Source organism: Cherax quadricarinatus, chromosome 7 (genome assembly GCF_038502225.1).
Source record: "Cherax quadricarinatus isolate ZL_2023a chromosome 7, ASM3850222v1, whole genome shotgun sequence".
NCBI lineage: Eukaryota > Metazoa > Arthropoda > Malacostraca > Decapoda > Parastacidae > Cherax > Cherax quadricarinatus.
In genome coordinates this window covers 64045634-64060776 of record NC_091298.1, presented here as the reverse complement: position 1 = coordinate 64060776, position 15143 = coordinate 64045634, and the positions used below count along the sequence as shown (strand labels likewise).

Genomic DNA, 15143 nt, shown 5'->3' with positions numbered 1-15143 from the left:
TTCCATAGATCAAACCTGATTATCTAATATTCTCATGAATATAATGAAACATGACTTGTATGAACCAGAGTTGAGATGAATAACAAGCTGTGCTACTGAAAATTGTGTCAAGCAAACTGAAGAACATATGGAAAAAATAAAGTTATGTTCTGAGCTACTGTTGACCATCAAATAACACACTATAGTTACATTCTTGAGAACAGTGCTACTGAATATCCAATAAGGCGAACTGAAAAACATATGGAAAAAATTGGGTTACATTCCTGATACCTACGGAAAAGCCAAAGAAGCTCATCTAAGTTCTGTAATTTATCAAAAATAATTTAGTTTTCCATTCCTTACATTGAATTGGTTGTCTCTTGATGATCAGGAAATATATGACAAGAGTTTATGTTGCAATGCATAATGCAGGTACTCCTCACTAAATGACATGCCTGTTTAATGACCGCTCAAACTGATTACCAGCTCTCTGACCAATTGGTATTGTATGCTATATGAGTAGTTTAGTCATGGAAATGGCAGCACATCTCAGCATCAAGCATCAATCTCAGTCTCACTACCACAGTCAGTCAGCTCACTACACTAGCATTCGCAATCTCCAAGACTACATATTTACTTTTTGTTGTTTTTAATGCCTAGTTCTACTTTTAATATACTAAAAATGTTATAAATGGTGCAAAGATGACATTAAAACAATATCTAAAGATGGTTGAGACAAACCCACTACAGTACAGGATGCTTGAAATATCAGTAAGGGGCGGCTCCTCACTTAACCAATTCGTTTACCGACCTACTCTTAGGAAAGGAACTCGGTCGTTAAGTGAGGAGTACCTCTAACAATAGAAACGTGGTAGGGAGCATCAGCTAATACGATCACCTATAACTACAATCACCTGAAATTTTAAGCCACATTTCATTACCAAATTTTAATAAACATATAAGAACTCACCTATACACAAACATACATATACAAAAGATGAATGCATTTGATAAAGAAAAAAAGCAGCATTATTGTAAAATGATAAAAATGGTGTGGGGAAATAACTGTTGTCATTGTTGTGAGTATTATGGGCTATGACTCCATGAGCCCTTCTGCCAGTGGTTGTTTCCTCAGGGAAGGTTCCTTATGTTTATGAGGAGGGGGCTCTTGATCCTGGGAATTGGACCTGAGTTCCCCTTCCCTGGATTAAACTTAGTTCCATCCCATTCCCCTGGGCTGTGTGAAACCCTCCTACAACTTATGAATGTGGTTCTTCCCAGTGGTGTGTAGGAATGATACATCATATACAGCCTCTCCTCACTTAGCGACGTACTTGTTTACCAACGACTTGGACTTATGACGGGCTTTCTGACCAGTATGCATAGCTTAATAATGTATATTAGAGCTGATTTCCTCTATCCTGTTTATTACAATATACAGTACACTACTGCATAAACATTTAAAAATATACTAAAAATATTATAAATGGTGCAAAGGCGACATTAAAACAATATCAAATATGGTTGACACAAACCTACTACCATTACAGTATGCTCCTTGCTTAGTGACGAATTCGTTTACTGACATGGCCTTAGGAATGGGACTCCGTCGTTAAGTGAGGAGAGGCTGTACTGTGCTGCATCGTATACTGTGGCGAGTTGTATACTGTAGTGCATCATATACGTACTGTGTTGCCTCCATTTACTTCAAACAAATGTTTATCATGGTGTTGCTGCAACATCATCCATTCACTTTCATGTTCAATTTTTTCACAATTCGTTATCAATCACCAACATATTCAACAGTTGCATAAATGCACCTAAAGTAAATGACTGTCGTAAAGGAAGGGGATTGTGTAGTTAGTGACAGTACGAGTTCCTAGCCTTCATAAACTACTTCTTGCTATTGAATTTGTGTTGTGAGAAAAAATGTGTTGCTTGTTCGTGCATTATTTGATGGTCATATGTACTTTAGGTAGTAGGTTGGTAGACAGCAGCCGCCCAGGGAGGTACTACCGTCCTGCCAAGTGAGTGTAAAACGAAAGCCTGTAATTGTTTTACATGATGGTAGGATTGCTGGTGTCCTCTTTTCTGTTTCATGAACATGCAAGATTTCAGGTATGTCTTGCTACTTCTACTTACACTTAGGTCACACTACACATACATGTACAAGCACATATATACACACCCCTCTGGGTTTTCTTCTATTTTCTTTCTAGTTCTTATACTTGTTTATTTCCTCTTATCTCCATGGGGAAGTGGAACAGAATTTTTCCTCCGTAAGCCATGTGTGTTGTAAGAGGCGACTACAATGCCGGGAGCAAGGGGCTAGTAACCTCTTCTCCTGTATATATTACTAAATGTAAAAGGAGAAACTTTCGTTTTTCCTTTTGGGCCACCCCGCCTCGGTGGGATACAGCCGGTGTGTTGAAAGAAATGTACTTTTAAAATGGAACTTATATTACCTTACTGTTTTTATCTGTGATGACTGTACCAGCATTGTACTTGGCTTACCTGTGATGATTGTACCAGCACTGTACCTGGCTTACTTGTGATGACTGTACAATCACTGTACCTGGCTTACCTGTGATGATTGTACCAGCACTGTACCTGGCTTACCTGTGGTGCTAATTACTGTACCAGTACATGTTGTTCACTTGTGGTAATGATTGTTCTGATACTGTACCTGGCTGACCCATGGTACTTGACCAACATGCTGTTGTTCACTGTACCTGATTTACATAACTGGTTTTGGGACCTCTTGAAGTCCAACCTGAAGTGGCAGATGATTTCCTTTAGTGAGAACTCTACCACTGCCATACTTTACCTTCCCGTGAGGGTACACTTCTGTAACTCCAGTGGGCGAGCTCATGGCACCACTGTACATCACGTACCTGCCATGGTGAGTGGCTGTACCACTACTGGGGTGAGTAGGTAAGAAGCAAGGTAAGCTGGGTGTGTGGTGAGTGTGGTGGACTGTTTTGTGGGTCCTGGGTAGTTATTGGAGTCAAGTCTGGTATTGCAGCGAAGACTTTCCAGCTCCTCTTCTTCTCTTCTTCCTCTCTTTCCTTCCTCTGCCACCAGTTCTCTTTCAATGCTTAGTGTTGATATGCGTGGTTCCCTGCCCAAGTTGATACACATCGGTAAGTCTCTTTCCAGCTTGCTCTGTTCTTCACTGGCACTCTTATTAATGCCTACGAAGGCAGTGTTGCTAATGGCAATTGGAGTCAGGGTTATGGAGAAGCTCTTTGAGGTGGTTTCACAACTGGGGTTGGAGATGTTACATGTGGAGGAAGTGGCAGTGATGGAATCTTGGAGAGGTTGTGGGGACAGGATGTTGTTGTGGGGGCTGGAATGTTGGTCATAGTGGTGAAGGGTGACTGTCGTGCTGCTGGAATACTGGGGAGATGCTGAATGCCAGGCTTTAAAGGCACCATCACCCTCTTCTGCACGAGTGAAGACTGCATCACCACCACCAACAGTAACAGTAGCAACAATAGCAGTAGTAACAGGAGGAAGAAGAGGGCCATCGAGGGAAACACTGTCATCTGTTGGCTCTGTAATTAACACATTCGACAACGTTTAACTTACACATGTTTCTCCTTCTTACATACAAGTTAGTTTTAATGTGCTTATAAATATACACACACAAACACACCTCCAAACACAACTAGCTGAATACACACAAACATGAATTGTCTACACACTAGAGGGCCACCATCAGTCTGCTGATATCCTTATAAACCTGCTGCTCCTGGATTTAGTTCCAGGTCAAGGTTGTCATACCTCACTGTGTATTCTGCACGAGACACAAGGCTTGCTTCTAATGTCTTTACTGTAGATAACAGCTCCTCATCAAAGGTACACTGTCTTTTTTTGTACCAGAGTGAGAGTTGCACTACACTATAAACCACACTTTCCGTATTAAGTCTAATGTTTGTTTGCTAAGTCATTTTAAATACACAGAATATATGTACACTTTTTTCTCTACATAAAAAAAGATTTCTAAAGGCACAGTCATATCACAAATGTATTATTCGAGCATAAGACTTGTATTTTGCATTTCTCTAACACAATCGAGGTTTTGGCAAGACACAGGTATGCAGGTGGAAAACAGAGCAACTGATAAGACCACTGGTTAACACTCGCTTGCTAAGTGGGCCTAGTTCTGCTAACTATATCACAAGGTACTCAGTCTTTCTGAATACTTTTTATGACCTTGATTTATTTCTTGGTATCACGATCATTGCGACTGGCAGTGAAGCTACCTTCTAGTGTTACCACATGCTTAGCGTACTCCAATGTATCAGGGGTAACTACAAGGAGCAAGAAGCCACTTTATTATCCCTGCTCCCCGTCCGCTGGCAGAGGGTACCCAAATGCAAGCGAGGCTACAGCACATGATCTGTCCTCCGTGAGCAGCAACACAGTTCATCTCCGTCGTGAGCAGCAGCAGCAGCAGGAGGGGGTGTTGGCGTTGCTAGTGAAGCCAGGCTGGGCTGGGGCGGTGGTTAGTGAGGCGAGTTAGCATGGAGGTGCGGACCAGGGCTGCAACACACAAGGGTAGGGCACTATGGTTAGCCAACACTCACCTGGCTCCACCTCTCATACCCCACTTCCTACAACCCCTCTACACTACAAAGATACAGACACAAATGCATACACTCTCTCTGCACATGGTGTTAACCCTTCCTTAGGTCAAACCTCATTATCTGCCATTGGTTTGAGCACTTCCCTAAGAAGATAATATAGAACTATACAATTAAACACCTGCTAGAGAGAGAACATACATATTTGTATTATGTATCAATAAATACAGTAAGCATTTTAATTACAGCTTTTCAAGTACACATGAAAAAACACTACAGAAAAGTCAGTAACAATGAGTCTGATCAGCCAAAGATACGTTGTAATTAGGTACTGTAGATCATTATACTAGACTGATTAGTGATGTCAATGATGAAAGTCATTTTGGAAATGGATTAGCAAGTTTCTACAGTGTTGTTAAACAATACCAAGACACAAACTACTGAGGAAATACATGGAGAAGCAACAAGTCTACGGTCCAGAGGTTGTCATGCTCCTAACTCAACACCTCTTAATGAATGCATTGATGATAACCTGTCATGATTCTTATGCTCACAGTGTACACACACTCACTCTCTCTCTCACACACTCACTCTCTCTCTCACACACACACAATCTCTCTCACACACACACAATCTCTCTCTCAAACACACACACACACACACACACTTCAAGGGAGTACACTGATACTAGTGAAGCGTTCTTGACCCAAAGAACTGGGGCTGAGATCAACCTGACTGTGCCCCACCCTCCTATTCTGACACTGTATGATTCATGAATATAATAATAATCAGAGTAATGTCACTAGTGGTTGTGGAGGAAGGATCTTACCTGAGGTAGCCAAGCCACGTCCACTCCGGCAGGTTCCCCAGGCAGATGATGTGGGATCCTGCACCCTCTGTAACAGCTCTCTCACACCCTTGCTGCCCACCGTCGCTGCTTTCCTGCTGCTGGAAGCTGTAAGAGTGACTGCTGTCGGTCTGGAAACTAATTCTTTCCGATTCTCATTATTTCTGTTCATGTTGAGCTTGCTGGTAAAATTGTCACCTACTTTGTCATCTTTTAAAGGTTGTGCCATTTTGGGCTTCCTCGGCGCAGTCTTGCTCTCCTCATAACACTGATCTAAGTTGTTCAGGACCTCACTGACGGCTCGGTCAGTCTCATTGCTACCCAGGTTTGCCCCAGAGTCTGACAGAGACTCCTGACTTGAGGCCGAGGATGACCCATGGCTGTCACCCCCCGTAGAAATCCTCCTGGGTTGCAGGCGGATCTCATGAGTGCTGGTAAAGGTGTTGAGGGAAGTGAAATCCCCACTGTGTCTATCTGTGTTGAAATATACACCTTGCGGCCGTCTGTGTAAGGAGTGTTCTGAGTGGAAGCGAAGCATTTCGTTAGTTACTGCCGGCTCACGTTTGTTAGAGGATACATGCCGTAATTTGACATTAAAAAAGCTGCTGCCATTAGTGGCGGTAGTAGCTGTGGTGGTTTGTGAGGTGTGTTGGTGGTGAGGGTGTTGTGGCTGTGGTTTGGCTGTGTGGGGGGTATCTGGATGTGGCTTGTGTTCCCTGCTCAGTCTGTGTCCGGTATTTCTGATGTGACCAATGTCCAAGCCTGCATCAGCTCCCTTACCTACGGAGTCCCAGTCAAAGGACGCGCTCTTCCGGTGCTCTACCTTTTGGAGCCCCTCTCTCCTCTCCTCCCTCTTCAGCTCATGTAGGACGTTCTCCACGGAGCGCCTCTTCAGGATGCTCTTGGGCTTGGGCCGGTTGTCCTCCACGCTGACGACTTCTGGGACAACTTCTGCTTTCTTCAAGCTATCTTCAAGGAACTTCATTAGCTCAGAGACATCTTCTTTTCCTGTTGGTATTGGGAAGTCGTATTCCTCAACATTTTGATTCAGTTGTTCTGCAGTCATCTTAGTTGGGTCTGGACCAGCTACTGACTCAAACTTCGAACTGCTCTTTGGACCTTTGGGCTCTGAGGATGAGAAGAGGTCGAGCGGCGTGTCCCCAAAGCGCATCACAGGGCGACTGCCATTTGTCGAACCTGAGTTAATTTGAGCTTTCTGTGGCGATGTCATGATGTCACCAAATCTCATTTCTTTTGTCTTCTCAGAAGGCTCAGGAAGAGTCTCCTTCACCTGAATCTCACCAAAGCGCATTTCCTTTTGTTTACCATTGCTGGTTTTTAAAGCCTTAGTTTGAGCACCACCCCAGTCATGTTTCAGGTCACCAAAACGAACTTCATCCAGCTGAGGTTTTCGAGTGCGTAACCGTCTACTGGAATCACCATCAGAGTTTTCAGCTGCAGAGGTCTCAAAGGACACCCGAAGCCGCTCAGCAGAGGGCTCACGAGAGCGTTCCGAGCGATCTGTATTGTGCTCCAACATTCTGCTGATGTCTTTGTGAAGTGCCAAGTCCTCATTCACCCTGGCAGTTGCCTCTTCAGCTAATTCTTCCCCAATACGTGATGTTTCTTCCTTCAGATCATCTAGAGCATCTAGACCACCTCGACTCCACGCTGATGAAGATTCTGTGACGCAAGAACTGGCACAATTAAAGTCAGTTGTGCTCGTGAGTGTCACATTAAGTGACTCTAGCTTCTTCCGAGCCCTGATGACCCACTCTGGCTCCTTACTGGCAGTTGAGGCTCTATCAGACAGCTGGTCCACTTGTTGAGCTGTCCGTAGACTCCGTCGCTCCTTTGCCAGTCGGATCCAGTTGGGCTTGTCCTCCTCCTCCTCCAGTGTGATTTGTCCAGCTGACAAACTTAACCTGTTCCTCCGAGGAGGCGGGACTGGTGGTGTGCAGGAGAGATCCTCACCGGCAGGTTGTAAGGAGTCGTCCTTGGTGGTTCCTGCTTGACCAAGTGTCAACAGAGCAGGACAGGACTTTGTACTCTCGAGACTGTTTGGATGATTGTTAAGCAATGGGGAGATGCAGCTGATCCCTTGATCAGTGTGGTGAAGATTATACTCCTGCCAAGACGTCTTCGGCGAGCCTTGATCAAAGACACTTGACTGAATTGACGAGCGTTGACTACTGAGATCAGATGGTTTCTTAACCGAATTAATGGACTCACTAACTTTCTGACAATTCTCATCAATGTCCTCTTGGCCTGCCTTGAGCGAGTCCCAAGACTGTGTCCACTGCCAAGTTTCTGGTCGTTCAATATAGCAAATCTTGTGTTTCTCCCGAGCTTCTTGGTGACTGCTGCTTTCTGTAGTGTCTGTGCTGATTAGTCGAGTCTTGTCCCTGGAGGCCGGGGGCACATCAGGGTAACAATCTCCACTCTCAGTAAGGTTGGATGCTCCAAACAGATAAATTCTAACTTCCTCTTTTTCCTTCTCTAGCGTTGGGCTAGACTGGACCTTGAATAGGGGAGATTCACTTCTAAAGTCGTCCTGGTCTTGATCCAGAGAACTCATAGACTTTGATCGCACCGAATTTTGACTGAGGTGAACGGAGGATACATAAGAACCAGAGGAATCTCGTCGCTCACGACTTTCAGAAAGACTCCTCAGCTGCTCTCTGATCTTTTCTCTAAGAGCTCTCCTCTCTCGTCTCTCTTGCTGAATTTGTCGCTTCTCTATAGTTTGCCTGACGTTAAAAGCACTTGCCCTCGAAGGTCTATTTTCTGAGTCACTCTGACGAACGTACATACGCGAGGTGCTGTCCTTGCGGTTGGGTTCTGCCTGACTCACAATGGATACATTTATTCCTCCTTCAAACTCTGGCTCAATCTGAATAGGAATTAGCCTGGAAGGGGCTGGATCCTTCCCTCTGAGGGATCGCCTAGTCTGTAGATCTCTGATCCAGAGCGGTGTCGGTTCTTCTTGGGTTAGACTAGAGGCAGACTTGCTCTTTTTCTTCTTCCCACTGATAGTGATGACAGTCCGTCTGTTTACCAGACCAGAGTCTGCGATGCTCTCACGGTCACTGATCACTACATCAGCCTCAGAGGATGACCTGGTCTCCACATTCTTCTCTAAAGCGACACTTGCTGAATCAAAGGCTGACTCTCTTTCCTCACTACACCATTTTACATTCTCCTTATGATCCTCTTGTACTGAGTTGAAGGAAAAAGAATAGTCACTGGAAGCTCTAGAGTCACTGATATCACTAGATGACCTCCTCTTGGCTGCTAAACGAGCAACTTCCTCCTTGATCCTTCTAAAGGACTCTTCAGCCTCAGATGAGAAGTTGTTCAACAGTGGATTTGATCCCCCTACGGAAATACCAGATCTCCTGTAGCGATTCTCAAAGAGTTTCCTCCGTATCTCCTGCTTGACGTCTAGATCTCCCTGCTTCTTCTTAACCACCTCATTGGTCTGTTGCAACTGTTTTGCATTTAATGTATCTGTAAGCGCCTCCCTGAAGCTTTGGCTATATACCTTGAAGTCCCTTGCTATGTCCTCGCAAGTGAAGTGCCTCTCTGGTTGACGTTCCTTGTGACCGTCACTCTCAAGCTGCACCTCGATGTCAACCTCCCTCGGAATAACCAGGTCAGCCTCGGAGTCCTGGTGGAGGCTGTCTGCAGATGATCTCCTGGAGCCACGGGAGCCTCTGGAGGGAGGTCGCCGGTGACCGAGGGCACCGCTACGACCGATGAAAGCCTTGCCTTTCTGCGGCGCGTGGTCCAACCTCGTCAGTGCCACCTGCGGGATACCATTATTATTATTATAATCAAAAAGAAGCGCTAAGCCACAAGGACTATACAGCTGCGGGATACCAAACAAGTGAGAAACAGACAAAACACATTCACACTATAAGCAATATGCCCTTCAGGGGGAAGTTTTGCCCTGACGCTGAAGGGCTCATGATTCAAGACACAACAGAGTTCCCTTCTCTTCTTTGAATCAAACCTGATTGCTTGCTGTATAATCCTTAAGGATTATAACAGCTCTTGCGAATTATACAGGTCGTCCTTAAATAATAATAATAATGTGCAATTTCAAAGCAATGATGAATGTGTTATGAGAAGACAAATATGAACACGTCAAGGCTGTGTGTGTGTGTGTGTGTGTGTGTGTGTGAGAGAGAGAGAGAGAGAGAGAGAGAGAGAGAGAGAGAGAGACACTCCAGTGACGACACTGGAGGACAGGAGGGACATGATAACGACATATAAAATACTGAGAGGAATTGACAAGGTGGACAGAGACAGAATGTTCCAGAGATGGGACACAGCAACAAGGGGGCACAGTTGGAAGTTGAAGACACAGATGAATCACAGGGATGTTAGGAAGTATTTCTTCAGTCACAGAGTAGTCAGGAAGTGGAATAGTTTGGGAAGCGATGTAGTGGAGGCAGGATCCATTCATAACTTTAAGCAGAGGTATGATAAAGCTCATGGAGCAGGGAGTGATCCAGTAGCGACCAGTGAAGAGGCGGGGCCAGGAGCTATGAATCGACCCCTGCAACCACAACTAGGTGAGTACACAGGTATGATAAAGCTGCTGGAGCACGGAGAAGACCTAGTAGCGATCTATTTTATTTTTTATTTCCTTGGAAGATTACATTGAGATTATGAAATAACAAAAATGATCAATGAAGAGGCGGGGCCAGGAGCTATGTCTCGACCCCTGCAACCACAAACATATCAGTTCACACACAGACTGACCTACAGTCATCTAGCTGGGATAACTGGATTCCTCGCCCACGAACGCTGTCAAGCCGTTCGTGTAGGCGGCCTCGCCACTGTGACGTCACCACTGTCAACAAAGGGTCAGCTCGTTCACAAAACTCAATTATTCAACTTTTCTTTATTATTTTCGCCTTTTACTAATAAAGAATATCCGTATATACCAGTATTGATTTAAAAACAAAATATGAATATTCTACTAATAGTACACAAAAAAGAAATATACAGCAATCCTCTTGGCGTATAATATATATATATATATATATATATATATATATATATATATATATATATATATATATATATATATATATATATATATATATATATATATAATATATATATATATATATATATATATATATATATATATATATAATATATATATATATATATATATATATATATATATATATATATATATATATATATATATATATATATATATATATATATATATATATATATATATATATATATATATATATATATATATATATATATATATATATATATATATATATATATATACACTGAGGTATACACACACTTTTCAGTGTGTATATACACAGGTATACACACTTTACATATTTGATTCACAAGAACTGGGTTTCCCCTCCCTTTCCTCGAATCAATGTCCTGAGTGACTCTCATTTCCCAGGTGATGTAAGACCCTTGTGGGTGCAGCGCTTTCCATAGCAATAATAATTTACTTCTCACATTGTACATAATCCTCCCCCTCTTTCTTTCTCCCCCCCCCTCTTTCCTCTTTCTTCCTTTCCCTCTTTCCTCTTTCTCCCCTGCCTCTTTCCTCTTCCTCCTCCTCCCCCTCCCTCTTTTCTCGTTCTCCTCTTTCTCCCATCCTTTCTCCCTTTCCCGCTTCCTATTTCGCCTTAAAAGTCACCTAACACCAGCTGACACTGTTCACCTAGCAGTAAATAGGTACCTAGGAGTTAGACAGGTACCTGGGGTTTTGGAATACAGAAAGGTATCCCTGTATTCCTTGTCTCAATGATCCCAGGAAGGTATCCCTGTAATCCTTGTGTATGATCCCAGAAAAGTACCCCTTGTGTCTCAATGATACCAGGAAGGTATCCCTTTATTCCTTGTGTCTCAATGATCCCAGGAAGGAATCCCTGTATTCCTTGTCTCAATGATCCCAGGAAGGTATCCCTGTTTTCCTTTTGTCTGATCCCAAAAAAGTATCCTTATATTCCTTGTGTCTCAATGATCCCAGGAAGGTATCCCTGTTTTCCTTGTCTCAATGATCCCAGGAAGGTATCCCTGTATTCCTTGTGTATGATCCCAGAAAAGTATCCCTCGTGTCTCAATGATACCAGGAAGATATCCTTGTTTCTCAATGATCCCAGGAAGGTATCCCTGTATTCCTTGTCTCAATTATCCCAGAAAGGTATCCCTGTATTCCTTGTGTCTCAATGATCCCAGGAAGGTATCCCTGTATTCCTTGTGTCTCAATGATCCCAGGAAGGTATCCCTGTATTCCTTGTGTCTCAATGATCCCAGGAAGGTATCCCTGTATTCCTTCTCAATTATCCCAGAAAGGTATCCCTGTATTCCTTGTGTCTCAATGATCCCAGAAAGGTATCCCTGTATTCCTTGTGTCTCAATAATCCCAAGAAGGTATCCCTGTATTCATCGAGTTTGAATGATCCCAAGAAGGTATCCCTGCATTCTATAACCCTTCCCTTCTCCCCCGCCCCGATCGTTCCCCCTTCCCCGGTGAAGCCTAGGGGACTTGGTGACCCCAGTATGTGACCCGAGCATCCGGGTGAGGTTCAGCGCACCCCCCTAGGGCTGACTGTGGGCTCCATCCTCCGGTATATAAACACTGGCCTGCCCTCTCTAACACACACACACACACACACACACACACACACACACACACACACACACACACACACACACACACACACTCACACTCACACTCACACTCACACTCACACACACACACACACTCACACTCACACTCACACTCACACTCACACTCACACTCACACACTCACACTCACACTCACACTCACACTCACACACTCACACTCACACTCACTCTCACACTCACACACACACACACACACACACACACACACACACACACACACACACACACACACACACACACCTCAAAGGCGGTGGGACCAGACAACATCTCTCCATGGGTCTTTAAAGAGGGAGCAGAGATATTGTGTGAGCCATTAGCAAAGATCTTCAACACATCATTTGAAACTGGGCAACTCCATGAGGTATGGAAAATGGCAAATGTAGTCCCAATTTTTAAAAAGGGAGACAGACATGAGGCACTAAACTACAGACCTGTATCACTAACGTGTATAGTATGCAAGGTCATGGAGAAGATCATCAGGAGGAGAGTGGTGGGACACCTGGAAAGAAACAAGTGTATAATTGACAACCAGCACGGTTTCAGGGAAGGAAAATCCTGTGTCACAAACCTACTAGAGTTTTATGACAATGTGACAGAAGTAAGACAAGAGAGAGAGGGGTGGATCGACTGCATATTTTTGGACTGCAAGAAGGCCTTCGACACAGTTCCTCACAAGAGGTTACTGCAAAAGCTAGAGGACAAGGCACACATAACAGGAAAGGCACTGCAATGGATCAAAGAATATCTGACAGGGAGGCAACAACGAGTCATGGTACGCGACGAGGTGTCAGAGTGGGCGCCTGTGACAAGCGGGGTTCCACAGGGGTCAGTCCTAGGACCTGTGCTGTTCTTGGTACATGTGAACGACATAACGGAAGGGATAGACTCAGAAGTGTCCTTGTTTGCAGATGATGTGAAGTTAATGAGAAGAATCAAATCGGACGAGGATCAGGCAGGACTACAAAGAGACCTGGACAGGCTACAAGCCTGGTCCAGCAACTGGCTCCTTGAATTTAACCCTGCCAAATGCAAAGTCATAAAGATTGGGGAAGGGCAAAGAAGACCGCAGACACAATATAGTTTAGATGGCCAAAGACTGCAAACCTCACTCAAGGAAAAAGATCTGGGGGTGAGTATAACACCGAGCATATCTCCTGAGGCGCACATCAATCAGATAACTGCTGCAGCATACGGGCGCCTGGCAAACCTACGGATAGCGTTCCGATACCTCAGTAAGGATTCGTTTAAGACTCTGTATACCATCTACGCCAGGCCCATACTGGAGTATGCAGCACCAGTTTGGAATCCACACCTAGTCAAGCACGTCAAGAAATTAGAGAAAGTGCAAAGGTTTGCAACAAGACTAGTCCCAGAGCTACGGGGATTGTCCTATGAAGAAAGGTTGAGGGAAATCGGCCTGACGACACTGGAGGACAGGAGGGTCAGGGGAGACATGATAACGACATATAAAATACTGCGCGGAATAAACGAGGTGGACAAAGACGGGATGTTCCAGAGATGGGACACAGACACAAGAGGTCACAATTGGAAGTTGAAGACTCAGATGAATCAAAGGGATGTTAGGAAGTATTTCTTCAGTCATAGAGTAGTCAGGCCATGGAATAGCCTAGAAAGTGATGTAGTGGAGGCAGGAACCATACATAGTTTTAAGGCGAGGTATGATAGAGCTCATGGGGCAGGGAGAGAGAGGACCTAGTAGCAATCAGTGAAGAGGCGGGGCCAGGAGCTGTGACTCGACCCCTGCAACCACAAATAGGTGAGTACACACACACACACACACACACGCCGGTGAAGAGGCGGGGCCAGGAGCTAAGACTCGACCCCTGCAGCCACAAATAGGTGAGTACACACGCCACGTACCATGACTCGCTGCTGTCTTCCTGACAAATATTCCCTGATCCATTGTAGTGCCTTCCCTGTTATCCCTGCTGTACTCAACTAGGTGAGTACAGCAGGGATAACAGGGAAGGCACTACAATGGATCAGGGAATATTTGTCAGGAAGACAGCAGCGAGTCATGGTACGTGGCGAGGTGTCAGAGTGGGCACCTGTGACCAGCGGGGTCCCACAGGGGTCAGTCCTAGGACCAGTGCTGTTTCTGGTATTTGTGAACGACATGACAGAAGGAATAAACTCTGAGGTGTCACTGTTTGCAGATGACGTGAAGTTGATGAGAAGAATTCATTCGATCGAAGACCAGGCAGAACTACAAAGGGATCTGGACAGGCTGCAGACCTGGTCCAGCAATTGGCTCCTGGAGTTCAATCCCACCAAGTGCAAAGTCATGAAGATTGGGGAAGGGCAAAGAAGACCGCAGACGGAGTACAGTCTAGGGGGCTAGAGACTACAAACCTCACTCGAGGAAAAAGATCTTGGGGTGAGTATAACACCAGGCACATCTCCTGAAGCGCACATCAACCAAATAACTGCTGCAGCATATGGGCGCCTAGCAAACCTCAGAACAGCATTCCGACATCTTAATAAGGAATCATTCAGGGCCCTGTACACCGTGTACGTTAGGCCCATATTGGAGTATGCGGCGCCAGTTTGGAACCCACACCTAGCCAAGCACGTGAAGAAACTAGAGAAAGTGCAAAGGTTTGCAACAAGACTAGTCCCAGAGCTAAGAGGTATGTCCTACGAGGAGAGGTTAAGGGAAATCAACCTGACGACACTGGAGGACAGGAGAGATAGGGGGGACATGATAATGACATACAAAATACTGAGAGGAATTGACAAGGTGGACAAAGACAGGATGTTCCAGAGATGGGACACAGCAACACGGGGACACAGTTGGAAGCTGAAGACACATATGAATCATAGGGATGTTAGGATGTATTTCTTCAGCCACAGAGTAGTCAGGAAGTGGAATAGTTTGGGAAGAGATGTAGTGGAGGCAGGATCCATACATAGCTTTAAGCAGAGGTACGATAAAGCTCATGGTTCAGGGAGAGTGACCTAGTAGCGATCAGTGAAGAGGCGGGGCCAGGAGCTTGGACTCGGCCCCTGCAACCTC

At 44.8% G+C, this 15143-nt stretch overlaps 1 protein-coding gene across 3 annotated transcripts in view; it reads right to left on the bottom strand.

Annotated features, from left to right (window-relative positions):
- LOC128686942 (uro-adherence factor A-like) overlaps nucleotides 1–15143 on the bottom strand; it is a 214534-nt gene that overhangs the window by 27665 nt on the left and 171726 nt on the right. For 2 of the 3 annotated variants that reach the window (XM_070082630.1, XM_070082631.1), the window contains exons 5-6: nucleotides 5398–9223; nucleotides 2874–3536 (exon numbers count right to left, since the gene is read on the bottom strand). In XM_070082630.1, the coding sequence (XP_069938731.1) occupies nucleotides 2874–3536; nucleotides 5398–9223 (4489 nt within the window). The remainder of the gene's footprint in view (nucleotides 1–2873; nucleotides 3537–5397; nucleotides 9224–15143) is intronic. The other variant, XM_070082632.1, reaches the window with a different exon arrangement.